The sequence below is a fragment of the Musa acuminata genome, chromosome BXJ1-3 (assembly GCF_036884655.1).
Source record: "Musa acuminata AAA Group cultivar baxijiao chromosome BXJ1-3, Cavendish_Baxijiao_AAA, whole genome shotgun sequence".
NCBI lineage: Eukaryota > Viridiplantae > Streptophyta > Magnoliopsida > Zingiberales > Musaceae > Musa > Musa acuminata.
In genome coordinates this window covers 10327997-10353362 of record NC_088329.1, presented here as the reverse complement: position 1 = coordinate 10353362, position 25366 = coordinate 10327997, and the positions used below count along the sequence as shown (strand labels likewise).

Here is a 25366-nt window from a genome sequence, read left to right as displayed (position 1 = left end):
TGGACGACACCGACGTAACGAGGGCAGTCGTGGACTTCGTCGCACAGGCTGCAATCGAGAAGCTGGTGGTGGGAGCTTCCAGAAGCGGATTTATCAGGTGATCCTGTCATCCTGGTGCACTGGTTTATCCACGGGATAGAAGCATCTCTCATTCGATATCCGCACCATATCAGATCGTTTAGAGGCGCAGACATCAGCACCGGCATCTCTAAAAGCGTGCCTGATTTCTGTACCACGTACATCGTCACGAAAGGGAAGCTCTCCACTACGAGAAACGCTATCCGTGCGGCACCCACCGTTTCGCCTCTGCGGGCTAAACTCCAAAACCAGGCGAATCGACGAGCATCTAATTCCACGGATCATCGGCAGGGTTTGCAGAGCGCAAGAGGTCTCTTTCGTAGTGAACATCGTTGCTGTTGTTCCCTTGCCTTGCCTTTTGCCTCGAGCTATAATCTTCCTTGTTGCCAGGTGATGCTGCATTTGGGACTCACAAACTACGTAAACAGACACAGACAATCGAGTAGGAGTTCCCACGACAAACATGTTTCCAACCTTCTTTGTGCTCCCAGCTCATCGTTTTGCCTTGATGCCTTCAAACAGGTCGCCAATTAACAGGAAAACACGCCTCGGGACCGCAATATTTAGCGGAGACAGCGACGCGTCGTTTGCGAGTAGCAGCAGAACGAGCACCGATCGATCCTTAGCTCAGAGGTTCTCCTACATGTCAGATGGCACCGATCGCAGCTCTGAGTCGGTGCAGTCGCCAACCAAGTCCTTCGGTGCTTATTCATATGGGACCGGCTTCTCTTCTCTGTCTCACGACAGCTCGTCATCCGAGGCTTCGGTACGTGCATTTTGCCCTCCATTAGCAAAGGAATGATGACATTATTAGTTCAAGAACATATGTATATTTCAAGGATATTTATGAGCCCTCACGTACGTATCTTGGGGACTTGCAGGATTACGTGGAAGCAGAGATGAATAGGCTGAGATTAGAACTCCAGCAGACAATGGATATGTACAGCTCGGCCTGTAAAGAAGCCATCGTAGCTAAACAGAAGGTGATGTTTCCGCGGTTATTACCACCAAAAGTAGAATTCGTTTCCTGATGATTCATCGTGCTACAGGCAATGGAGCTTCATCTTTGGAACATGGGGGAACAGCAGAGACTGGAAGAAGCTCGAGTAGCAGAAGAAGCTGCCTTCGCTATGGTAGGGAAGCAGAAGGCAAAGTGTAAGGCTGCACTGGAGGCAGCCGAGGTCGCCAAACTGATTGCGGATTCGGAAACACGGAAGAGAAGAGATGCAGAGATGAAGTTGGTCGGAGGTTACGAGGAGGATGAGGCCTTGGATTCTTGCTCTGTAGCCGACCTGAGATACAGAAAATACACGATAGATGAGATAGAAGCAGCCACAGATCGCTTTGCCAAGAACCGGAAGATCGGAGAAGGTGGGTATGGTCCTGTCTTTAGATGCTATCTCGATCACACGGAAGTCGCCGTCAAGGTACTGCGACCAGACGCAGCCCAGGGGAGGTCACAGTTTCAGCAAGAGGTAATGGATCTTGGAATCATTCCGAACAAACCAAGAAGCGTGTTAACCTTTGTCTTGCGTCCACTGCGATGGGCAGGTGGAAATATTGAGCTGCATTCGGCATCCGAACATGGTCCTCCTCCTAGGCGCTTGCCCAGAGTATGGTTGCCTTGTGTACGAGTACATGGCGAACGGGAGCTTGGAGGACCGCTTGTTCCGGCGGGGGAACACGCCGCCCATGCCCTGGCAGTACCGGTTCCGCATTGCTGCGGAGATCGGCACAGGCCTGCTCTTCCTCCACCAAACCAAGCCAGAGCCACTGGTTCACAGAGACCTTAAGCCTGCGAACATCCTCCTCGACCAAAACTACGTGAGCAAGATCAGCGACGTCGGCCTGGCTCGCCTGGTTCCTCCGTCGGTGGCAGACAGTGTCACGCAGTATCGTATGACCTCCGCGGCCGGAACGTTCTGCTACATCGACCCCGAGTACCAGCAGACTGGCATGCTGGGCACCAAGTCTGACGTATACTCCCTCGGAGTGCTGCTGCTGCAGCTGATCACCGGGAGGCCGCCCATGGGGCTGACCCATCACGTCGAGCGTTCGATCGAGAGGGGAACATTTGCAGAAATGTTGGACCCCTCGGTCCGGGATTGGCCAGTCGAGGAAGCTTTGAGCTTGGCGAAGCTAGCACTCAGGTGCGTGGAGCTAAGACGAAGGGATCGGCCAGATCTCGCGACTATCGTATTGCCAGAGCTTAACAGGTTGAGAGCTATTGGTGTAGACAATATGCGCCCGTTTGAGCTCGACAACAGCATCCTCTCCTCACCGGTACACAGTGAAGTTTCCGTGCAGGTAAGATTTTTGTTCTTCCTCTCTTCTTCTCGCTCTACCATGCAGGTTGGTTGGCATATGACAGACACATCAAGACTGGACTGCGTTATATACGGCGTCCAAATCGTGCATGCGGAGTCATTTTTCATCTCTTTCTGTTCGTTCAGGACTTGAGGAGCGGCCCTTTACATCTGCAGTCAGGATATGAGAGTCCAAGAAGCCAACGCGGTGAATTATCCATCTTTGGACGACGATGAAGCTCCTCTTGGGATTTGGTAATGTCACTTTTGCCTTTGGTTGTTGAAGGCAGCTTCTGAGGATCGATTGATTAGCAATTTCCAGTGTTGATTAGCAATGGATTCCTTCATGTGGAGCGCCCATCGACTATGTTTCGATGCCAACGGACTAAAATGTGAAGCCTTGCAGAACAAGACCTTTGCAGTGTGGCAACAAGTTGTAATATACTGCTTCTGCTTCGTGACAGCAGCAAGAGCGCTTTAGTTAGTGAAAGCTGTATTTGAGCAAAAAGCTTCTATGATTGTAGCACCTGCCAAACTGCAACATGGTCATTGCTTCAATTTTCACTGGAATAGCATTTTAATTATTAGATTTGATGAAGAACATAATATATATATATATATATATATATATATATATATATATATATATATACGTATTAATGCCCTACAATTACGTATTATATAATTTTTCTGATTAATCACGGCGCACCTGCTCAGCTACCTGGTTTCTAATTCGAGGCAACGTGGGGCCCACAGGAAGGCGACTGGCATTGATAAGCCATTAATAAGGTAGGAGGAGGAGGAGTTAGATAGTCTATTAAATGAACGCGGGGTTGCGTTTACCGCCAGGAAAACGTGGCCCGCGCGGTCTCCGACGGCGGTTGGACGTCCGTCGCCGACTTCCAAAGGTAGGTCTGACCACGTCACACGGCGTATGACCACCCGCGGACTCGTCATATTTAAGGTTCCAAATACGTGCATCTCAGTCATAGGGCCATGTAGGATGAGAAAGAAACACACACCCACCCGACGAACCCGGTCCGGGTTCCCGGCGACGGGCCCCGCATCCGACTTCCTCGTCACGCGGTCGGCGCTTGCGGCACTTTAACGGAGTCCAGACTGTCGAAAAGGGTGGATCCAAACACCAACGCGCCGAATCGACGGGAACCCGGCCAGGTTCATTGTAACGGATGCACCGGAAGAATCGTGGACGCCATGACCAAGCTAATCTAGGGCAGCTTAGTAATTTCGAATAAGGCACGGCCGCTATAAACCGCAGCTCAACCCCGGCGTCGCTTCGTCACCGCTGAAACCATCGCATAGCCCACTGACGCCCTCAATCGAGCCCTCTGCTGTCTCCCGGTCGTTCTCCATTTCGGTTCTTATTCATCTGCGTGATCGAGGACTCGCTTGTGTGTCTCCATTCCAAGAGGAGGATCCAGCTCTTCTCCTCCTCCCGCCATATCCTTCTTCTTCTCATTCGCCTTGCGTCGGATCTCGTTCTAGGTGAGTCCGTTGTTGCTTCATTAATGCCGGCGTTTGGCTTTCGTGTTCCTTTTTATGTGTTTTTTGGCTCCAGGATTGACCTTTATTAAGAATTTTTTTTCTTTTTCCTGTCCGGAAGATTCATCGGATGTAGATAAGATGATGGTTCGCCATGAATAATGCAATCTTTGAGACTTTGCTTACTATTCTTTTGTGAAGACAGACGATTCCTTCTTCTTTTTGTTTTTGTTCGAATATGTTGATTCATAGAATTTTTCCTTTGATACTGCAAATACAAAGGCAGAAAAAAAAATAGCTGCTTTGAAGTTCAGCCCTTCTGGTGAAGTAATTCGTGTTATATCCTAATCTTACCATTGTTCTACGAAAGGCTAATATAAAGCTAATATAATCTTTGGAATCGTGTTTTCGTCCGTTTTAATGGCTCTATCTCGCAGATCGATTTGTGATTTTTAGTAGACCATGCTGTGAAACGGCCTATTCGTCATAAACACGATTTGCTTCTTGAAGCGATTAGCGAGTTGCTGCTAAAAAATATCTTGTATGGATCCAAAACGCAGGGGTTCGACGATGGTTCTCTGGGTTTTTGGCTATGGATCTCTGGTTTGGAATCCAGGGTTCGACTTTGATGAGAAGATAGTAGGCTTCATTAAGGGCTACAGGCGTGTGTTTGATTTAGGTAAGGTTTTTAAAGAGGATAGCCAGCTCTTCCATGTGCCAGTTTTGTGGGAGCAAATAGGTCAATGCCTTGTGACGCGAATCTAAATCAAATTTTTGGTTTGCCAGCGTGCATAGATCACAGGGGTACACCAGAGAATCCAGCAAGAACCTGCACATTACAACCTGAGGAGGGAGCAATTTGCGTAAGTAGATCCGATGTATTTAGTTCTTCCATATGTAGTCAATCAATCATGAATGTCTATTGCTTAAGCATAATCTACGTTCAAGCCACATTCTCCTACTCGTCTTCATTTTGGGAGCATGGTGCAGTTATTCTTTAGATTATCATAATTACATTCTCTTGTTCATAAAAGATCCCCTGTCGCAAGAATGTAAAAATTTGTTAGGCATATGTTCAATTGACAATTACACTCTTTTGTTCTCATCAAGTGGCTAAATTTATTGCAGTGGGGTGCTGCTTATTGTGTTAGAGGAGGCATCAAAAAAGAAAGAGCAGCAATGAAGGTAGAATCAAGCATCGTAACTTCGTTACCTTACATTGTTCGATCTCCTACTGAACCTTCATTTCTTTTTTCCAGTATTTAGAGAGAAGAGAATGTGAATATGACCAGAAAACTTCAGTTGACTTTTACAAGGTACATAAATACATGGCCGTTCTCATCTAGCCGAAATGTCATCTTGAGTTATATTCTTTGGTTTTTGTTCCTTCTTCTCATTCCTCGTTTTTGGTACTTAATATTTTAGGAGGGGGAGACTTCTGAGCCAGCTGTAACAGGAGTATTAGTGTAAGATACCCAACCATTTGCCATATATGTTTCATATGTTTAGAGCATTTTATATCGGGGTTTGGTTTTTTTGAACTTCTTTAGTTTGACAATTTTTATTGGTGTGCAATTAACAAATATCTTAAATTTCAGATTCATATCAACAATGGACAAAGAAGCCAATAGGTATTACTTGGGCCCAGCTCCATTGGTTGAGATGGCAAGGTGACAGATGATCTTCATAGCTTTTCCTTTTCTTCCCTTCCCTTCCTGCCTGATGTCTTTATTGGTTATTAGTTTGTATGTGCTTGATGTTGAGTCAACCTCATCCTTCTTTTTCAGACAAATTGCTACAGCAAGCGGTCCCTGTGGGAACAATAGAGAGTATCTCTTTTTGTTGGAGAAAGCAATGTCAGATATAGGTAATCATACCTTGAGGACTTGCTTATTTAGATTATTTTTCATGGCCATTCTCTGCAAAGCTGATGCTCATATTTTTCTAAAATTAATCCGACTCGGTGACTCTGCATATAGTTTCTGTCTGAACAATTTGTTTCTCCTATTCATTAGAACAATCGGAAATCTCGAGTTGCTCATTTGGAGTATTTGCCAAATCTCACTAGTTGTGAGGAACTACTTGAAGTAATCTGTAGTTGAGGTCATCGAACTCCTGAATCTATAGGAAGAAACAAAGGCAAAGACATGTCATTCCAACTAGAAAATCAAATAGCTGACAACTTCCCTTATCGATTGCAGGGCACGAAGATGATTACGTGATCGAGCTTGCAAATGAAGTGAGGAAGGTGCTTGAAAGTTTGAAACAGAGGGCTCCTGTGATGCATCTGCCCCTGCAGTCCCACGCGCCGTTTCTGCATATCAAAACACTCCCAGAAACCACAGTTGCTGTTGACTCCTGATCTTAAATCATCCCGAACAAGTAGAAGACAACAGTTGAAGCAATTGTGAACCCGATACACAAGGCAGAAGACATTTAAAGCATTTAAGAAAGGATTTTTTTTTTTTTCCCCACTGTCCCTTTAATTCATCTCTTTTGCATGTAGCACCACTAATTCGGAACCTAGGGTACCACCCTTGGATAAATCTCTGTTCTGTACTTGAGAGGGTGAGAGATGGACGATATATACTTTTGACTCTGCTTTTTTGTCATTGGAGTAAAAAGCAACATCTTTACATGATCTTCACATTCTTCTGCAAAATGATTACACTTACAACTGTGTGGCACTGCATGCCAATGAAAGACCTGCACAAAGAGAAAACCAAAGGATCATCTTTAGCATACCATTCTTGTCTCCTAAAACCAAAGGATGGTCAGATGTAATTGATAGCGTATAAAATAGGTCGATTCACGGTGTACGTAGGAACCCGGTTGGGCCGAGCGCGAGGCAGAACTCTCCTTATCATCGAATAAGGACACCTAGCAATTGTTCCCTTTCCGTCTCTTTCCTTACTCTTTATACAAACCCTAACTTACACTGAGATCCTCTTTTTGTTTTCATCAAAGTTTTCTTTTTTCTTTTCACTTTGTAGTGTTTCTCTCTTTGCTGCTCGCACGTCTTTTGATCTAATTTTGTGATCTTTTTGACGTTAGAAATCATAATGAGAACATCATTCATCAAAAATAAAGGTTTATTCTTGAATTCCTCTTCCTCTCATGTATGTGAAAGAGCTTTCACCTTTACAAATCACCATATAGGGCATCGCTAGTCTAAAAAGAAAGGTTTGTTTTTTGAGATCCTCCTCGATTTTTCTATATAAAAAAGGTCTTTAATTTTTGTAAATCAATTTAACAAAAATATTTACAAAATCTTTATAAGGAAATCATTTATTTTTATACAAAATCTTTATACAAAATCTTCATCACTCGCTCTTCTATCATTCGTAAAAAAAAAAAAAAAAAAAAAGAAAGGTTCAGAGCTTTCATCTTTAAGAATCACTATGAGAAATCATTAGTCTAAAAGAAATGTTCATTTTTAAAATCCCCCTCAATTTCTCTATATGAAAGGAGGTCTCAATTTTCATAAATCAGTTTAATAAGAATATTTATAAAAATCTCAATAGGGAATTGTCATAAAAGCTTCTTTTCATTCGTCAAAAAAAAAATTTATTCTTGATTTATTCCTTATATGGTACATAATATATAATAACACCATGACTACTGATTTCATTCATAAATCGATCTTACGGGACTATTAAGTTGACTTGGCATTCTAAATGTAAATCCAATAAACTTAGATTGACTTACAAGTCCACTTGATCAATATGTCGACTCGTTCGAATCAATTCGAGTCTTATATAAAAGAAAAAAAAAACAAAAGTAATATTCATTTTGTTTCTTCTTAGTTTCTCCTATTCTTAATCTTCGCATAAGTCTTCCTTACGCTATAATCCTCCTTTTTATTTGTTCTCATAGTTTTTTTTTTCTTGATTCTAACTCCCTCTAACTTATTAATTTTGTCTATTCATGGTTCCCTCATATTTTTAATTCCAATTTCGTGAACTTTTTTTATGTTAGAAATTACAATGAGCACATCGTTTGTTAAAAATAAAGGTTGGAATTCCTCTTTGCCTTATGTATGCGAAGGAGTTTTCATCTCTAAAATCATCATGAGAAATTACTAGTTTTTAGAGAGGTTTGTTTTTGAAATCCTCTTCGATGACGACTCTTTGAAATCCTCATTGATTTCTCAACCTTTGTGAATCAATTCAACAAGAATATTTATAAAAATCTCAATAGGAAATTATTAAGAAAGTTTTTTTCTTGAATTCCTTCTCGTTTGAAAGAGTCATCTTTAAAAAACAACGAAAAAAATCTTTCATTAATAAGAAAGATTTCATTATAGATTTACTCCTTGCGTGTTATATATATATATATATATATATATATATATATATATATGTGACAGTCGATTTAACTAACTCACGATTTGGAGCATAGGATCGTACAATCTTACGGTCCGGAGTGAGATTATCGAGATGGAGATTACGGACCATAGGACTCGGGTTGACTCGCGAGTCGACTCGGTACAATCGGTCGACTCGGTACAATCGGTCGACTCGTCCGAGTCTGACTCGAGCGAGCCCTAGCTTTTTCTCTGCTATCGGTGTAGCCAGGGCAGGAAAGACAAGCGAGCCCTAGGTTTTTGTCTGCTGCCGCTGCCAACATCCCGGCCGAGCCACCTCCTCTCGGCGGCCACTAACGCAAGGCGGCGCGACCTCCCCCTGCCGTTGTCGCAGGCCAAGATGTCTCCTCGCGTTGGTACTCCCTCTTTTGTCTCTTCTCCTTCCATCACCTCTTCTCTCCTCTCCTCCCCTATCGCCTCCTCTCCCTCTCCTTCCCTCTCTTGTCTCTTCGCCTCCCTTCTCTCGTCTCTTCTCTTCCCCTCTCTTCTCATGTGATCTCCTCTCTTCCTCTTTTCTTTTCCGTCATCTCCTCTTTTTAATTTATCTAATATCCATATTCAATTGTCACATGCCTTGCAATAGCGGTAACCCTTGTAGTGTCAGTTGTTCTTGATGCAAATTTTTGATATCATCATTCGTTTCCTTTCCTTTTTTTTCTTTTCTTATGATGGTGATTTGATGCAAGGGCTTCTGTTGGCCTATTTATTTCTTTTCTTACACGATGGTTGGAGGTCTGGTGCTGTAGTTGATTGGTATGAACTTTCTTGTAGGACACAAGCGGCCAAAGACATTAGAGAAGTGCAAAATTATGAAGCATTCTAGAAAGAAGCTTCTTGGTGATAAACCAAAGGATGGTCCTTTGCCATCTTCCACAGGTCTGATTCTCTACTTTTTTTATTTTTGTGTTTTCTCTGAATTTCTAACATTTGATTAAATTAGGCCGTTCGAGAAGTACAAATGACTCATCTATGCCTGTTAAATAATATGTCTACAGGAGCAGACAATGTGGTAACTAAACTATTTGAGTTTGATAATCTATTCTTAGTAGCACTTGTTTGATATTGTGAGCTGAACTCACCACATCTATGTCACACAATTCTAAATAAAGAACATCTGTGGGACCCTTTAACACTTGTAGAGGACATTTGTGTTTTCTCAATTATGGGTTTACCTTTTGAGCTAAACATCTCCTTGTAATCCTTTATCTTTATTTGATTTCAGGACATTCTCTTGACAAACCTTTAAGTGATGTTGGTCTAGAGGATGACACCAAGGATGCATCAGTATTTGACAACTTGTTGAAAATATTGGGATCCAATAGCAAGAAACTTGCCTCTATATACAGGAAGAGGTTAGTGGAAACTAACTATTTTTTGTTTGGTTACAATGGGATCAAAGCTAATGCAGATGTCATTCTTATTATACTCATTATTCTAGTAGTGTACTGCAATTTTTTCTAATTATAACTTCTGTTTTGAACTTGGTTATACACATTGTATCTTGTTCATCAAACTTAGATCAGATGATGACATGACCTTGTATATATTCAATGAGATATAGAAATATGAGAGCAGCACAGACTACCAAAACACTCTTTCTGGTGGCTAATAGCTGGAGTGCAATGAAAAAAGTAAATAGGACATTGGTCCCTCATATTTTTCAATAAACTATCATGGAAAATATATTTTATCTTTAGAGGAGCATCCATAACAATTTCTTTTATAATTAACATTAATGTTATGATGGCTTCTTGGAGATAATGAACATTCAAGTTGAATATTTTTATGTTAAGAATCTTTTTAATTTAGTGCTCCAGAACTTTATAAATGGACATTCTATTATGATCCCCAATTAATATTAATTCATGTTCTCATTCTATTTAATTAATTCTATCCTTAATTAATGCATAAATGTTCTTAGTCTACTAGAGAATGCACTAAACAATGCCAATTCTGGCTTAATGCTAGAAACCATGATGTGCCATCTGAAACATGTTACCATTTTAATGTGTAAAGATGGTGTTTCCCACAATTTCATGGTTTCCGAATGAACTAGACAATCAGTGCTATGGTAGCTACCACAACATAGCTCACTGGTCAACTATTGATATTGATTTTTCCATCAAGGAGCAATCTACTCTTGTGCTTAAGTTGGACTGGTTCAATATTTGCATTACTTCTTAATGGTGGAATTTAGTGTGGTAGCTAGTTATAGTTTTCTTAAATCACCATGGAGCCTCTGAGTTAAAGTAATGGCCTCCATATCTATGGAAAGACATTTCAGAAAGGTTCGGTATCACAAAATTACATACATCATTTAGATGTGCAATACTTTAAGAACTACAATCAAAATGATCCTACCGGAGATAAAAAAAAAGAGATACTTCATTTGTACGACAAGGGCATTCTAATTGTTTGGATTGAAATGAGATGCTTGACTGATGTGTTCAGAGTTCAGACATTCATTAATAATTAACTGTCATATTGATACAGGTACTTTTGTGATTATTTTTTCTCTTAATTTTTGGACTGCTATATATGTAGCATACTCATAACGGTACTTTCACTCTTCCTATTTTGTTATATTGTATGCTTTATGTAGGCAAAGAGAACAAGAGGGTAGAAGTGATACCGAGGAGGAAGATGATAGTGGATCTCAATCTTCTAGTTTACTTGATGGGGCGGATACTGGTGCAGGTTTCATTTACTTAACCAAACCATTTGCATTGTGCATCTTGCTCATCTACATTTTCCTACAATATAGTTTCTACTTTGTTTAGTTACTACCCTTTGGAATGATTATTATTTTGTCGTACTAGACAGGGTTTGGATTCACATACACATAGGCCTTCTGATTTTCTAATGCTGTAGATAACTTCCTACTACTTTGGCTTATCAGCCATTCTGATTTTCTTAAAGCTTGATATGATTGGCAGTTTGTGAACTTAGATGCAAGTTGGTTGATTCTTGTATCTGCTCGCTATCTCTTTGTAATTTATGCAAAATGTTCTGAATGAAGACATATTGTGGTTGTTCTCAATTGCATGCTGTAAGAGAACATGAGAAACTTTTGCTGGTGGTTTGAACATTTGAATAACATTGTAGTTTGCTTTTTTTTGTCCAGTGCTTATATGATGGCAAGTACCAAGAAAATTCTTTATTTTCAATGAGCAAGCTCTACTTAAGTGTCTTCATGATAGCTTTCTTCTAGAAGAATATATTATAATTATATATCGAAACAAGGTCTGGCATTTGAAGTCTTTTGGGAGAAAAGAGAACCATGTCAATTATATTTCTATCTCACAATGTGAAAATTTCACTATATTGCTCCTTCACATTGGCCTTTCAACAACTTGTATTTGCACCTAATATTTGGATCCATATGAATAGAACATTAAATTCAAATTTAACTTGAATTATATATGTATTTAGGGAATAGAATTGTGAGATAAAAAATTTGAATCACTTTTATATGAAGCATTTCTTTCCCAAGAAGAAAAGTGATCGGTTGTTTTTCTTCTGCTATTGATTCAGTTGTAGTAGTTTTGATGATATCTTATGAATCCATAGAGGCTATTCTGAAGTTCAAAACAATTTGTTTCTTACTCCTTTCGATTCAAAACCACCTTAAACCCTGACACACACATACAGAAGGCTTCAAAGCCCTTGAACCACTTTCCTTCTCCATGTGTGACTTGGGAATCAAAATTGGTTTATAAACTGGGTCTTTAGAATATTGTCAAATATTTGGAATTTCTTGATTCGTTAAAAAGTTTTCTGATAGAATTTAGTGCATATACATGGAAATTAATTTGTTGTGGATCAGAAATACTAGTACATTGTCTTCTTTGTGTGAACTGGGTCCTGACACAGATCAATTGCTTTTTGGCTTTGCTTTCTTTTTTTTTTTCTATGACTATACAAGTGAAAGCAGTCTTGACTTATTCTTCCTTTCATTTCCAGGATCTGGCACCGAGTCTAGTTCAGAGGCAGCTGAAGGAGATGATGTACAAGATGCTGTTGTCAATCACTATCATATAGATGAAGATGGAGATGAGGATGCAACATCTGATGCCAATGATTTTCAGGACATGGAAAATGAATACAGGATAGATGGTGAAGCGGCATGTACAAGGTTAATTTTACTTTGCACTTTAGTTGCTTCTCTCAGGTCTTGCTGTGCACCTACACAGCAATGAAAGATTCACCTACACAGTATTTACAATGAAAGATTGTTTAAAATGTCATCAGTTATGCTTCGTGCTTCCTTTGTATCTTGTTTTAGGTGATCATAAGTCGAGGTGGTTGTAGGGACAATCCTTGATATTGTTGTCTTCATTACTACATGGCATGGTTCACCTTATCATTATGTACCGGTGTACCGATCAGTTGTCGGTATGATATGTACTGAGCTGTATTGAGTCGTACCGAACGTACCGACACATGATACATGTGGACATACTGATGTATCGCACATACCGGTCCCCTATCAGGTCAATACGTACAGCTTGTACCTAGTGGTATGCCGTGGTATGACGAACTTTGCGACATGGTCGTTATGGGTTTGACACATAGGGACAGCTTAATTGCATACATGGGAACAAGACTACAAAGATAATAAGGATTTCTCCGTTTTTTATTTTTTGCTGCTTTATAGTCATTGACATTTGTTTATCTTTATGTACCAATGATATTTCCAGCTAAAAGTAGCCGCATAGCACAGAGCAAAAATTGGATTGATATTAAACTTATGAATTCGCCTTAACTATTCTCAGCTCTTTTCATGGTCATTTGGGGCATGATCTTACAAATGAAGAGGTTGAGAAGTTGCTGAAAAAGCAGTGGAAATTTAAGTGGGAGATGCCTGCTACTGAGATGCCAATGTCCAAGTGGGTTGGAACTGGAGACCCTATCACAATGGTACACATGCTTTCTTAAAAAAAATTGAAATTTTGCTATCTTGACTCTTAGATTTTTGTTTGTGCTCATCATCTGTTACAAATTTAAAAAAGTAGTCATAACTGATTCTTTTCTGGTTTCTTTAAAGCTGGCATGTGCTATTGTCGTTGGTGGTGCGATTTTTTTGGTCTTGGAGTAGACAAATTCTAGATTTTAAGACCAAGGTTTAAACATCAAAATGATATCGGTATCAACAATCACTCGCACCAGTATGGTGACTAGATATTGAGCGATATACCAATTTGTACTATCTTGTGTCACTGAAAAATAGTTTGTAAGGTGATGTACTGAGTGCTGTAATGTTATTTGGTTCATTACTGGTGTTTGGTTAGACCTGAATATGCTGGTTGGTGTGTATTGCTTCAATTGATATTTTAAAGAATGATTCATAGTTCATACTTTTGTATCACTATAATGATGTTAAATTTTAGGACATTTTATATAGAGTTTGAGATGTGCATGTCATCCTATCAAAAGCTAATTTGGCTATCTACATTATTGCTGGAATGCGTGAGGTTGATAACTACTTAATGACTTGATGATCGTAACCTGTATTTGATTTATCTGTTGTAGGATACTAGCACCGATCTAGTTTATGGGCTTAAGCAGAAGCTGTATAACAATTGGCTGAGCATCTGTAAGAGTTTTGGATCAAGTGACTTTGGTTCATCTAGGCAGAAATTCTTCTCCCTCTGTAAGTTTTGGTGCTATTCTTGTTGACACATGTCAAAACAATTATTTTCTTGTTATCTTTTCTGTTGAATAATTCACTATAAGTGTGGGTGATATTCTATCGTTGATTAAATGCTGATGAATTAGATCAACTAATTATAGTAGAACAGATATGTTAGAGGCTTAGAGCTTATGCATGAAAGCAATATGGAACTCAATGGCCTTTGCAGTTTTTAATTCACTATAAAGTTGAATCCATCATTTGGTAGGAACAAATTAATAAAAAAATGATTTGTATTTGCTGAGGGTCTACCAACTTTGGGCAAAATCTTAAAATGATTGTGCTTTGAGTGTCATGCTCTGTATTTTCTTTAAGGATCACAAGAGTTGTCTTGTCTTCCTGAACCTGTGCTTTGGCAAGCTGTCATATATCTGTTTTAAACATTTTCCTTCCATTTTATGTAATCTAGTGCTAAATCATTTTGATACAGGAAAGGTAGGTACGGCAAGGTAAGGCTAACTCAAAATGGTGAGATCAATGTGGAATCCTTCATTTTTGAAGTATTGGGTGTGAGGAATTTATACCAAAAGATAAAATTTTGATTTTTCTGTTGCGTAGAAGTTTACTGCAACTTGGAAACATTCATTACAGAATCTGGCATTTCTGGGATGTTCTGTTTCTTCTTTTCTGATTGTTTTTGACTATTATCATTTGGCTTTTATCCCATCTAGTGGGTAAATGCCTAGAAATTTGATTTTTTTTCTCATAAGTGATATGCCAGCTTTGTCAGTAAAACAATTCAGTATGCATTTGTGCCCTTCTCAAGGGCCAAAAAGAGGATAAGAGGTGAAAGCAATAAAATCAGATTAGATAATTTAGGTTCTTGAAAGTTAAAAAGTAGAAATATAATGTTCCTTAGATCGATCTCATTGGCAGATCTTTTATAGTCTTGATACAGTGGATGTACCCATTTTATTTGCAGTGTCTCCCACTACACTGTAATAGTGTATATAAGACCCATTTCATGAGCTTCATCATTGAATCTTGCTATTGATTATGTGCATGTCTCTTGTTGCAGGCCATACCTATCGAGATATACTGCACTGCAACAAGAAGCCATTTTATCTCAAAGGCAACGAAGAGGATTCAAGTATCATGGATGCATATATTATTCATGCTGTAAGTGCAGATATCTTGTGGTTGTATTGTTTTGTAGATACATTTTTCTGTACTACATAAGCCACCTTCGTTTGTGCTTTTTATATCATGATATTTGTTTTTCAGTTGAATCATGTTTATTGGACTAGAGATCTCGTCATTAAGAATGACGCAAAGCTGACCAAGCAACAGGAAGATAAGAAGGAAGAGATTCTTTCTAGTGGCACATACCTGGATCAAGGTTTCACTCGTCCTAAGGTAATTATGACTAACAATCAGGAAGCTTCTTGAATGTCTCTGTATCATAATTAATTTCTCATGTGAACTCCACTTGGCATAAGGATGGCATTTGCTAGGTATCCTGCTGTTGACTTTTTAAGGATATGTTGTTGACCAGAAAAGTTTAAGTGCACTTTTGATTAATTTAATTGTTCTTACCGAATAAAATTTCTGGAAATTTTACTTTCAGCCTGTGTAAATGTCATTTTTTTTTGTTGATTCAACTCCGAAGAATCTAATGTTTCTTTGCAGTTGGTTTTAAGGTTGCTATGACTGACCTTTAATTTTGTACAGATAACTTATCTTTTGAGTACCTGGCATACTTATATTGTGTACTTATCTTATTTATAGTGTTTGAGATACAATTACAGATGTTTGTAACTTGTGTCTTTAACAGTTTAAATGTGGAGTGCGATTGTATGGATGTGCGATGTCACAACCTGGCCCCTGATGGGATAACTAACCCATTAACTTTGTTGATGGGTTAATAGTAGCCTGAACTACTGGTTCAAAATGCTTAAGCTGAAGATAATAATAATATAGTTATCAGATCTTATAAGTAATTCTAAGTCTTAGCACGTGGGACTAAATTAGGATGTTACAATCTCACCCACTTAAGGGGCTTAAGATCCAACTTAACTTAGAATTAAACCTTAATATGGTGCATGTGAGGTATATCCCAATGATGGCTCCACGTCACATGCCCTCTAGTCCCATTCACGGTTAGTCCTTTTCTACTCGAACCTCTCTCTATGCTTAATAATAGGTCGGCTCTTATATCAATTATCATGACCCAATTTAATATGATAGATCTGTTAATTTCGTTGAGCTTGAACCATTGATTCGAAATGCTTAAAACCAAGTTAACGGTAGTACACATATCAAATCTTTATAAGTTAATCTTAGTCTTAGTCAACTTCCGATGTGAAACTATTATCAGGGTGTTACATTATAGGTACACTTTGCAAAAGTCATTGTGGATTGATTAAGTCCTCTGATTTTGGGTGTGGGCGGATGTATGAAGAAAGTTTTAATGATCTTTTTAAATGTTTGAGAAAGTTCTTTAAGTACTGTTGAATGTTGGCATGGAATTGGTTCTTATTGTTGGATTTAGGAACATTTATTCATTTTTGTTTGTGTTTGATTTTCCTGTATGTTTTGAAATATATTGTAGTACATGTGGTCTCATATGCATCATTTAGTTTCAAGGATGACACTAATTTTAATTTAGTGTACTTGCAATATATGCAAGGAAGGATTCAGCTATGTTATTGTTGATAAATGATTTCTATAAATGATGTTCTAGTTATTTTTAACTTAACAGTGTTCAAAGCTCTCTAGCTTACACTAAGTCTCATGAGCTTGTGCCAAATGTCAGTAACCTGCCAATGCAGTGCAGCATGCTTGGCTATAACTGTTGACCTTTGATTATAATTTTAACTATTTCATTTTTATTGCATCTGATGTGTCTTTTTCTAGTCATCATAATTTCTTATTAACTAATTTTTGACATGCAAAGGTTATGTTCTTACTGCCACTTGGGAGCATTGCGATGCGTGTTGTGAAGAGGTTAATTGAACTTACTCCACTAGCGAACAAAGTATGTATCAACTCTTTAGTTATATGTTGTCTTGTGTTCTGGTCAGGAACTTAGTAAATATAGAAATTTTGCTTCACTTAGATTCTGTTGTAGTTCATTCTCATGGTTATATAAACATATGAATTATTTCTTATTTTGATTGTTATGTTTTTGTCATGTGGTGAGTCAGCTTATAGTTGATGAGATATATGCTTATTATGTCTAAGGATCTTAAGTATGCAAGTTTGAACAGTTCATTCAGTTGGTAATTTGGAGCATCTGAATGTTTGGATGGTTTTTATCAACTTGTGAGGATATTGATTTTGTCGAGCTATGAACTATGCTGATTTTCATTTCATTTAGTTTCTTTTAGATGCATGAACATTGTCTCCAATGTGATAAACTAATTTCAGTTTCTCTATGTAGCATTAATTTCTTATCTTCTTTGTTTGCTGAAGATAATTATTGAAGTTATTGTTGTATTGGTTGGTGATCCCCGTTGCCAGACTATATAGGTCATTGCCAGTTGATATTTATTTATTTATTTTAATTCTTTATAACTGGGTGGTATAGATTGGTGTATCACCCAATATTGCACCAGTATGACCAATTGTCGGAACCAATATCTAATATGTGAGAATCGAGAATCATCTTTTAAGAAAATGTTGCTTTGTTATTTGAATGAACTGCCTTTATATGACTATAGTAGTTATCAAGGACTATCGTATCGTCCAAAGCGGTATGAAATGAGTAGTATGATCGGTCCGAGCATGGACTGGTTCATAGGCCGCTCCTGTTTCAGGTGGTCCGTTCCAACTCATATAAAAAAAAACCTAAAATAGTGATTCGCAAGCCCTCTTCTTACAATGTCAATTGTCATAGTTCGTGAGCCCTCTAATTGTTGTTGACCTCTTCGACAACGTCGCTATCGCAGTTTGTGAGCCCTCTTCTTGTGACACCATTCGCAAGCCCTCTTCTCGTCGTTGACCTTTTCTCACAACATTGCTGTTGCCATTCACAAGTCCTCTTCTCATGACGCCCTACCATTGTTCGTGAGTCCTCTTCTCGTGATGCTATTGCCTCTATCACCCTTGGAACACCCCTTCTCTTCTTCTTTGTCCTCCACCACCTTCTTTTCTGCCTTCCTCTTTCTCCACCGTCTCCTCTTCTTCCTTCTTCCTCCTTCCTCCTCCTCCACAATGCCTTGCCCTTTTGCTTCAGAACATTGATATGTACCTTGTTGGTACACTGGTACCGACCAGTACATACCAGTCCTCCAGTAATCAATATGGATCTGGTACATGATATGGCAGTTCTTGGTAGTTATCATACTAAATTACCTTTACTTTGTGAAGCTCATTAGATCCCTGCAGCTAATATTATTCCTGAAGATATGTTCTGTAACATATGAATAGGTTTTTGTGTACTTGGATATATGAGAATGCTTTTAGTCCAGTATGGATTTTTTTTGTTTTCTGCTTTTCTTATCTCACTCTTTTGTTCTTCTATAATGATTTTTTAGGCTAATGTGGAGCACATAAATCGTTTTACTGAAGAGTTTGGAACTGTTGATGAAGAAGATGAAGGGGAAGCTGCGAATTCAAAATCTCAGAAGCCTACAAAACCTTCAGACTTTCAAGCTTTGTTTGGTGGAAACAATAACGATCACTTTATGCTAGGCATCAAATTGACAAAGTACAGATTTTTCAGATCCTCCTACTAATTATAAAATTCCCTATGGATTTTTTTCTTGTTCAAGCTTTTGATTTGTGTGACTACTTAACATCATGGTCATTTTCTCTATGAAGCTTCTGATTTCCATTTGTTCCAAACTTTATTGTTTCAAGAAGCTGTGTTGCTTTAACTTATGAGACCCATTTTATTTGACATACTGGCAAAATTTTATTTAGAAACCTCAAAGGAAAAGATAATATTTGATATGAGAGAGATGAACTTTGAGATGAACTTTTTTTTTTCATCGCAATGGTCCATGTAGTGATATTAGTATTATTTGTTATGCATATGCCCTATATGATACCTGGGATAATTATATGAAAATATTGGGGAAACAAGGAACGAAGTATTTTATCTAAAGTATTATGTAAGATAGTCTCTGACTGGCTATGTAGTTGCCAACATATATTTAGTGTTGCATTTCAATCTTGATCTGGGATAATTGTGAAAGTTAGTTTGGATCATCTCCTTGAACATGGATTGGGCTCTGGAATAAGCATCTGGACTGGCTCTTGTAGTCTTATTCCTCCAAACATGGTTCTCTTTTGCAACTTATTCTGGGAATATAATAAGTGAAGATGCCTAATCTTTTATCAACCAATTGTATTATAACTCTAGAGTAACTTATATAATAGTTGCTATGTTTCTTATTCCTTTGTTTTGTAGAAAAAATAGATGATTTCCTTTTCTTCACTAGCGACAAGCTATTTTTTCTTACAAGATAATCACTTTATTATTTCAATATTTGAACCAAACAAGTCCTAAAAGATAACTTAATTGTTGATATTGCAAGTTAGATTGGATGACCAACACACCTTTATTTTCATTTGATGAAAGTTTGGCCTCTAATAAATTTTGTGCCCTTAGTCATTTGACTATTTGTGTTTCTTACAAGTCATGTCTGCATTAGGTATATGATAATTCTTTGTTTTTCTTGTAGGCGAACCATAAAATTGTACAGTGACTTCTATTCTTCAGATATCATTGTTGCATCTCCTCTGGGACTTATAACTGCAAGTTCTTTCTCATTATATTTTTCTTCTTTAAAATCCCCATTTATCATGTACACAGAAATCTTGTTTACTGGTAGTAACTTCAACAGTTGATTTCTTGATTCTTTTTCTCTCCTCAGAAAATTGGGGAGGCTGAGGTTGATAAAGAAAAGGATGTTGATTATTTGTCATCAATAGAGGTGTGTATATATCTTTTACTTTCATGATATTAATGATATTTTCATGCTGACTTTTCTTCATTTTGATGTGTATGTTTATGCTGTGATAACGTTTATCGCTAATTGTGCATGAACAGGTGTTGATCATTGATCATGCTGATGTGATATCAATGCAGGTCTAATCATTACACTAAAACCTGACCTATTTTGCTTGTTGTGGTATTCAAAACATTAACATACTAAGAATGACATGCAGAACTGGTCTCATGTGAATACTGCCGTGGAACAATTGAACCGTATACCATCCAAGCAACACGGAACTGATATAATGCGTATAAGGCAGTGGTAGGCTTTATTTATAAGTCTGAATATTCCAAGATCATTGAACTTTTTTTCTTTTCTGTTATATGAGAGGCTTTAGGCTTGTTTGCAAGCTCCACAGGGTCAGCAGTTGGTAGTACTTGAAATAGACGCGCGTAGATATCTGTTTGTTCTGCTAAATATTTTTCTTATCCACCACAAGAGAAGGAATCTGTTTATTCTAGCCACCTTGATTCACTTCTGTGCAATTTTAAGTTATTGTTCAAGTTGTGTGAGCCTATGATTGTAGTACAGTACTACAGTTGTATTAATTCAATTGAAAATGTGCTTACAATTGTAATGAAGTTCACTTTGCTTGTCAGCCTCTCTTATATTTCGTCATTTCATTATCGTCTAGGTATCTGGATGGGCATGCACGCTTTTATCGACAAACAATACTCTTGACTTCTTTTGTTAATCCAGGTACTAGAACTCATGAGTTTTTAGCTCAATCACTATGGCCGAAGAAACCAACTATGCATTGCTTGTTATTAGGTTACAAGGTTCTACATTTTGTTTTGGAATTATGATAATCTGCCAAAGCTTGGTCCATATTCGGATTTGTTGTATGACTTAATAATTTCTTGTTAAGTTGTATCTTATGTAGAGTAAATGAAAGCTTTTTTTCCTTTCATTTCAACATTTATGCTTACAACTGTCATGTTAGTAACTTTATTGATTTGTTCTGAGAAATGGAACCTTCATACTTCTTATGTATATGTATAGTATGGAGCAAAGGATTATGTATGCTAACATTTTCTAGTTCTTTTTTGTTTTCAAGAAGAAGAGAACCTTTACACTAGTGATAGATGGGAAAGGAGGAATAAAATGCTGATTTTCTTTAGAAAATGGTTTTGTATATTTCCAGGACTTTACAAGTGTGACTTCTGTTGGGTATTCTTTTGTTTTGTATATTTGATATTAAATGAAGCTAAATTTTGGAAGGGTTTATCAATGAAATAATATTCTTTGGTTTATTTAGCTTTGCAAATCCATTATGTTACTGCACTGTACCTGCAAATGTAGTTCTACGAAGGACAAAGGGGAACTGTTCCTATGATTAAAAGTTTTTTCTTCTAGCTGCAGATATGATGTCTGTGCAGCCTTTTCTTCACTTTAAAATCACCTGCATAGTGTTTGTCAATGTTTACACCTTTTTATTTAAGTGGCTCAACTTTGTCTCAGAGGTTGCTTTTCTGGATAATGCACTACATTTTTTTATTCTATCTCCTGTATACCTAGTTCTCTCTAATTTGTACATTTTTTTAATTTTAAAAATTTTGCAATCTAGTTACAACTTTCTTGGTTTGAGAAAATCAAAATACCTAATGATTAATGCTAATTTGTCTTTGTTTCAGAGATGAATGCTTTATTTAATCGATCTTGTCTGAATTACGAGGGGAAGGTAAATTGATGAATTAATTATTTTTTTATTATGTTTTGATGTTAAGGAGTTTTTGTTTCTTCTCCAGGTTAAGTTAATAAGCCAATACAAAGGTGTTCTTCCTAAGATATTGCTACCAGTACGGCAGGTGCGTTACTCCCTATACTACATCAAAATTGTAGATGCCTAAGTTCATTTCAACATAATGCTTCTGCTTATTCACTAGCAGATTAAGGATATGCCATAACTTGTGCAGACAAATTACTGAAGTGGCAATAAACTTTGTTAAAGTATTTTTTTCTCTACATCTAGATGGTCCACAGCATTAGTGGTGCCTAACGAAGATTTCTGCAGGTTTATGAACGATTTGATGCTAAGTCAGTTATGGATGCTGATGATGCTCGCCTTGATTATTTCTGTAAGAAGGTAAGTTTGTGTAACTTTTTTGCAGCTAATTTTTAGTCTATAGTTTGCAAAGGTATAAAAATGATGAAGTAAACCAATTTAAGTTATTCATAATTTGAGAGTGTTTGTGAGGCATAACTATGTCTAGTAGCAAGTGTTTGGTTAGATTTGTCTCTAAATAAATAAATCCTCTTTGTACTCTTAAATCTTAATGCAGTCTCAATGTAGGCTTTTGAATAAGTTACTAGTTCCAAATCGTGTAATATGACATATATGTGATGAAAATTGTCTCCTTTATATCTGAAGTTAAAATGAACATTGCTTGCAAAGGAAACAAAAACATTAGATGTTTATTTTTAACTGCCAGCATTTATTTTCTTGTGTCCCTTTATGAAATATGTCTCAGAATTCTAACTGGCACTGCATCTTTTTTGGCTAATGTTGTTTATTTCCTTCAATTTGAGCTGCATCATAACTAAAGACCAACTTATTAATTGTTCAGTGCCATCATTAATGGGTTAAATAAACTTGTCTAACATGGAAAACAATAATGAAAACTGTTCAATCCTTGTGAAGAAGCATAACTTGCACATTTTTGTTTATGAGACATGAGAAAAAAATTTGAACTGGCAGTTCATGTCTGCTACTATAGTAATTTGGATTTCTTCATTGTGACTTGGTACCATGGACCTAGTGTTTTTGCTGCCAACACTACTGAGTTTGCCTAGGAAGGCCGCTTGTTCGTCAATTTTTGCACCCTAGCATACATTACCGCTAAGTTTTATTTATTTTGATTGTATTTTTTTCTCTTTCTTCTGCTTAACTTTTTTTAAAAAAAATTGGTTGATGTAGTTGACTATCTTTTTCAGGTATTTCCTAAATTGAAGGATTCAATTGAGGTATGCTTTTATCCAACATCATGAGAGATTGCCTCCTAATCTGTTTCTTTCAAGCTTGTTGATTCTCTACGTAATTGCATAATTCATGAGGTTTTCAATGGCATATCAGCATCTGAAACTCATTCGGTATTAGATTGAAATATAATTTTGATGAAATATATTCCTTATATATATTTGTAAGTTCATGTTATAGCATTTGATCTTTGTAGTTTGATAGTCTATATGCATAGATTATCAGGTAGTTTTTAATTTGTGAAACGGGTTCTGTAAAGTTGATTTGACTCTCTATTTGCATATGGAATTAATATTTTAGTTTTCATGGTGATCCTGTTTGTGTGTTGCTATTAGTTTTATCTAAAACAAACCATTGTAACAACATTTTCTTTTTATTTTTTTATCATTTTTTTGCATGAGTCTATTGTGTTAAACTTTGATGACGAAGCATCCTATTTAAGGTGTGACTATATGTATGGTTTGCTGCATGCAAGCCCTTGAACTTTGCATAGATTTATGTCAAATATGTTTAATGTATAATTTATTTTTCATGCAGGGTGGAACACTGCTATTCGTGAGTTCTTATTTTGAATTTGTGCGTATAAGGAACTTCTTAAAGTCTCAGAATGCTTCTTTCTGTTTACTTGGAGAGTAAGAGCACTTCTATCATTTTTACTGATATCTCGTGAGGTCTTATTTTGAATTTGTGTGTATATGGAACTTCTTAAAGTCTCAGAATGCTTCTTTCTGTTTACTTGGAAAGTAAGAGCACTTCTATCATTTTTACTAATATCCTGAAAATTAATATGATTCACATAAACATTAGCATAGTTAATATTTTATGCATTTGGCTTTGCTGCTCTAAATCTTTGTTATTTTATGTGATTTACAGTTGTAAATATTGTGTAGGTACACAAAGCCAAGTGATATATCCCGTGCACGGGTTTGGTTTTTTGAAGGCAAGCGGAAGATCATGCTTTATACTGAAAGGGCTCATTTTTATCACCGATATAAGGTTTTAACTGCTTAGTTTCCAATCGTTTATTGTAGGCTCTTGATGGAAACCTGTAATAGGAAGAAGATTAGTTCTGATATTTGCAAATTTTACTATGTAGTTTCAGTTAAATCGCATCTCCTGTCACTGAGTATCCTGACGTCGATCACTTCTACTAACCTCTGTATATTATTGTAGATTCGTGGAATACAGAATATAATTATCTACTCTCTACCAGAAAGAAAGGAATTCTACCCTGAGGTAACCTTTAAAGTTTGAGTTCTCTGTTGATGCTGTGGTTCATTTTGTTGGGAATACAACAATTGTAACTCATGTGCTAGCATTTCTGATTTTTGTGCCATACTTTTTCAGATAATCAATATGCTGGATGAATCCAAGAACATGATGTGCAGCATACTTTTCTCTCGTTTTGATCAATTCAAGGTAAGTTAATGATTATTATTAAGTTGTTTTTTGATACTTCTTCTCAAGTTGTATGAAGTTAGCATGCTTGCAGAAGTAAATCACGGTAAGTTTGTAGCCTGTGTTGCAACTGTGTTAACTTTGAGTTAATTGAAGTGGGAAGCATAGGAGATGGAAATATGTAATTTATATGAAATATCTAGCGATTACTGCCACTGTATTCCATAAATTTACACTATTTGCATGAGTAACCTCATCTTCAAATAAGTTTTGATATTGATGTACTTTGTCGTCACATATGGGATGATCTTGTTTCCACACACCGATTAGCAATAGTGATTCTCAAAACATGCAGGATGGGCTAAAATAACTAGTGAACATGAACATATCAATGTGTACATGACAAATTATCGATTCTGTTTACTGGTTCCATTTCACTCGGTTGGGTTCCATCATCCATCCATCCATCCATCTGCATAACTAAGCTGTTACACCCTTTGTATTACGAATCATGTAAACCGAAGCCCATTTGCTCTTACCACCATTAACTAGATCCAAAGCTGTTTGATTGATTTGTTTGAATGGCTTGAAGTTTTCAGATCTCAAGATCTTCTGTTTTGGATGCTTTTAAGTTTTCGTGCCTCTTGATGGGTTCTTTGATGCATTTGGTCTGTTGTAGCATCGTAATCTACTACTGCCTTTTGTTTGCCCACATTTTCTAGTTGACTAACGTCCAGTATTGTCTCAGCTAGAAAGGATCGTGGGAACTGTTGCTGCGAAGATGTCGTCTTCCGAGAAGGGCATCTTTGTCTTTTGCTGAACCACTGTTGCTGCTTAAGCGTTCTGTGGACATACAGACATGCCTCTCCATATATAATTATGGGGTCCAGTTTTGGTAGCTGCATTATACATTGTGTAGGTTTCTTTTTAGCATAGCGTTGTTCAGTAACGGTTTGTGCGGGGAATGCAATTGGCTGGTTTTCATTATTGGATTTAAAGTTTAATTTGCATGCTCGTGTTATCTTCACAGGCACTGATCTTTCATCTCACCATCTTTCCCCTCCTATTCGACTGCTTTTAGGTGCCATATGCAAGTAGTAA

The 25366-nt window shown here is 37.4% G+C and overlaps 3 protein-coding genes across 6 annotated transcripts; all 3 read left to right on the top strand.

Moving 5' to 3' along the window:
- Nucleotides 1-973: 973 nt before the first annotated feature.
- LOC135636200 (U-box domain-containing protein 34-like) lies at nucleotides 974-3979 on the top strand. Its single transcript, XM_065147823.1, has 5 exons — nucleotides 974-1061; nucleotides 1128-1553; nucleotides 1630-2385; nucleotides 3234-3292; nucleotides 3964-3979. Exons 1-5 carry the CDS (start codon nucleotides 978-980, stop codon nucleotides 3977-3979), a joined length of 1341 nt encoding a protein of 446 aa, XP_065003895.1. The 5' UTR covers nucleotides 974-977.
- LOC135622812 (gamma-glutamylcyclotransferase 2-1-like) lies at nucleotides 3677-6534 on the top strand. 2 transcript variants are annotated; one of them, XM_065125019.1, is made up of 9 exons: nucleotides 3678-3890; nucleotides 4448-4566; nucleotides 4674-4750; nucleotides 5016-5072; nucleotides 5147-5203; nucleotides 5313-5353; nucleotides 5486-5557; nucleotides 5675-5754; nucleotides 6089-6534. In XM_065125019.1, the coding sequence occupies exons 2-9, from the start codon at nucleotides 4458-4460 to the stop codon at nucleotides 6247-6249; spliced, it is 654 nt and encodes a 217-aa protein (XP_064981091.1). In that variant the 5' UTR covers nucleotides 3678-3890; nucleotides 4448-4457; the 3' UTR covers nucleotides 6250-6534. The 2 variants fall into 2 exon arrangements, with proteins under 2 accessions (XP_064981083.1, XP_064981091.1); XM_065125011.1 differs by lacking the exon at nucleotides 6089-6534 and having other exon boundaries at nucleotides 3677-3890; nucleotides 5675-6082.
- Nucleotides 6535-8455: 1921 nt separating this feature from the next.
- Nucleotides 8456-25273, top strand: LOC103973130 (protein NUCLEOLAR FACTOR 1). 3 transcript variants are annotated; one of them, XM_065124971.1, is made up of 25 exons: nucleotides 8456-8609; nucleotides 9025-9129; nucleotides 9476-9605; nucleotides 10856-10944; nucleotides 12217-12388; nucleotides 13029-13173; nucleotides 13786-13906; nucleotides 14964-15064; nucleotides 15170-15301; nucleotides 16842-16922; nucleotides 18424-18596; nucleotides 19576-19648; nucleotides 19768-19827; nucleotides 19944-19982; nucleotides 20063-20151; nucleotides 20525-20589; nucleotides 21525-21571; nucleotides 21639-21698; nucleotides 21905-21976; nucleotides 22825-22854; nucleotides 23405-23499; nucleotides 23758-23863; nucleotides 24041-24103; nucleotides 24215-24286; nucleotides 25014-25273. In XM_065124971.1, exons 1-25 carry the CDS (start codon nucleotides 8594-8596, stop codon nucleotides 25083-25085), a joined length of 2208 nt encoding a protein of 735 aa, XP_064981043.1. In that variant the 5' UTR covers nucleotides 8456-8593; the 3' UTR covers nucleotides 25086-25273. The 3 variants fall into 3 exon arrangements, with proteins under 3 accessions (XP_064981043.1, XP_009385890.2, XP_064981050.1); XM_009387615.3 differs by having other exon boundaries at nucleotides 10856-10950; XM_065124978.1 differs by having other exon boundaries at nucleotides 8500-8605; nucleotides 10856-10950.
- The last annotated feature ends 93 nt before the right edge of the window (nucleotides 25274-25366 follow it).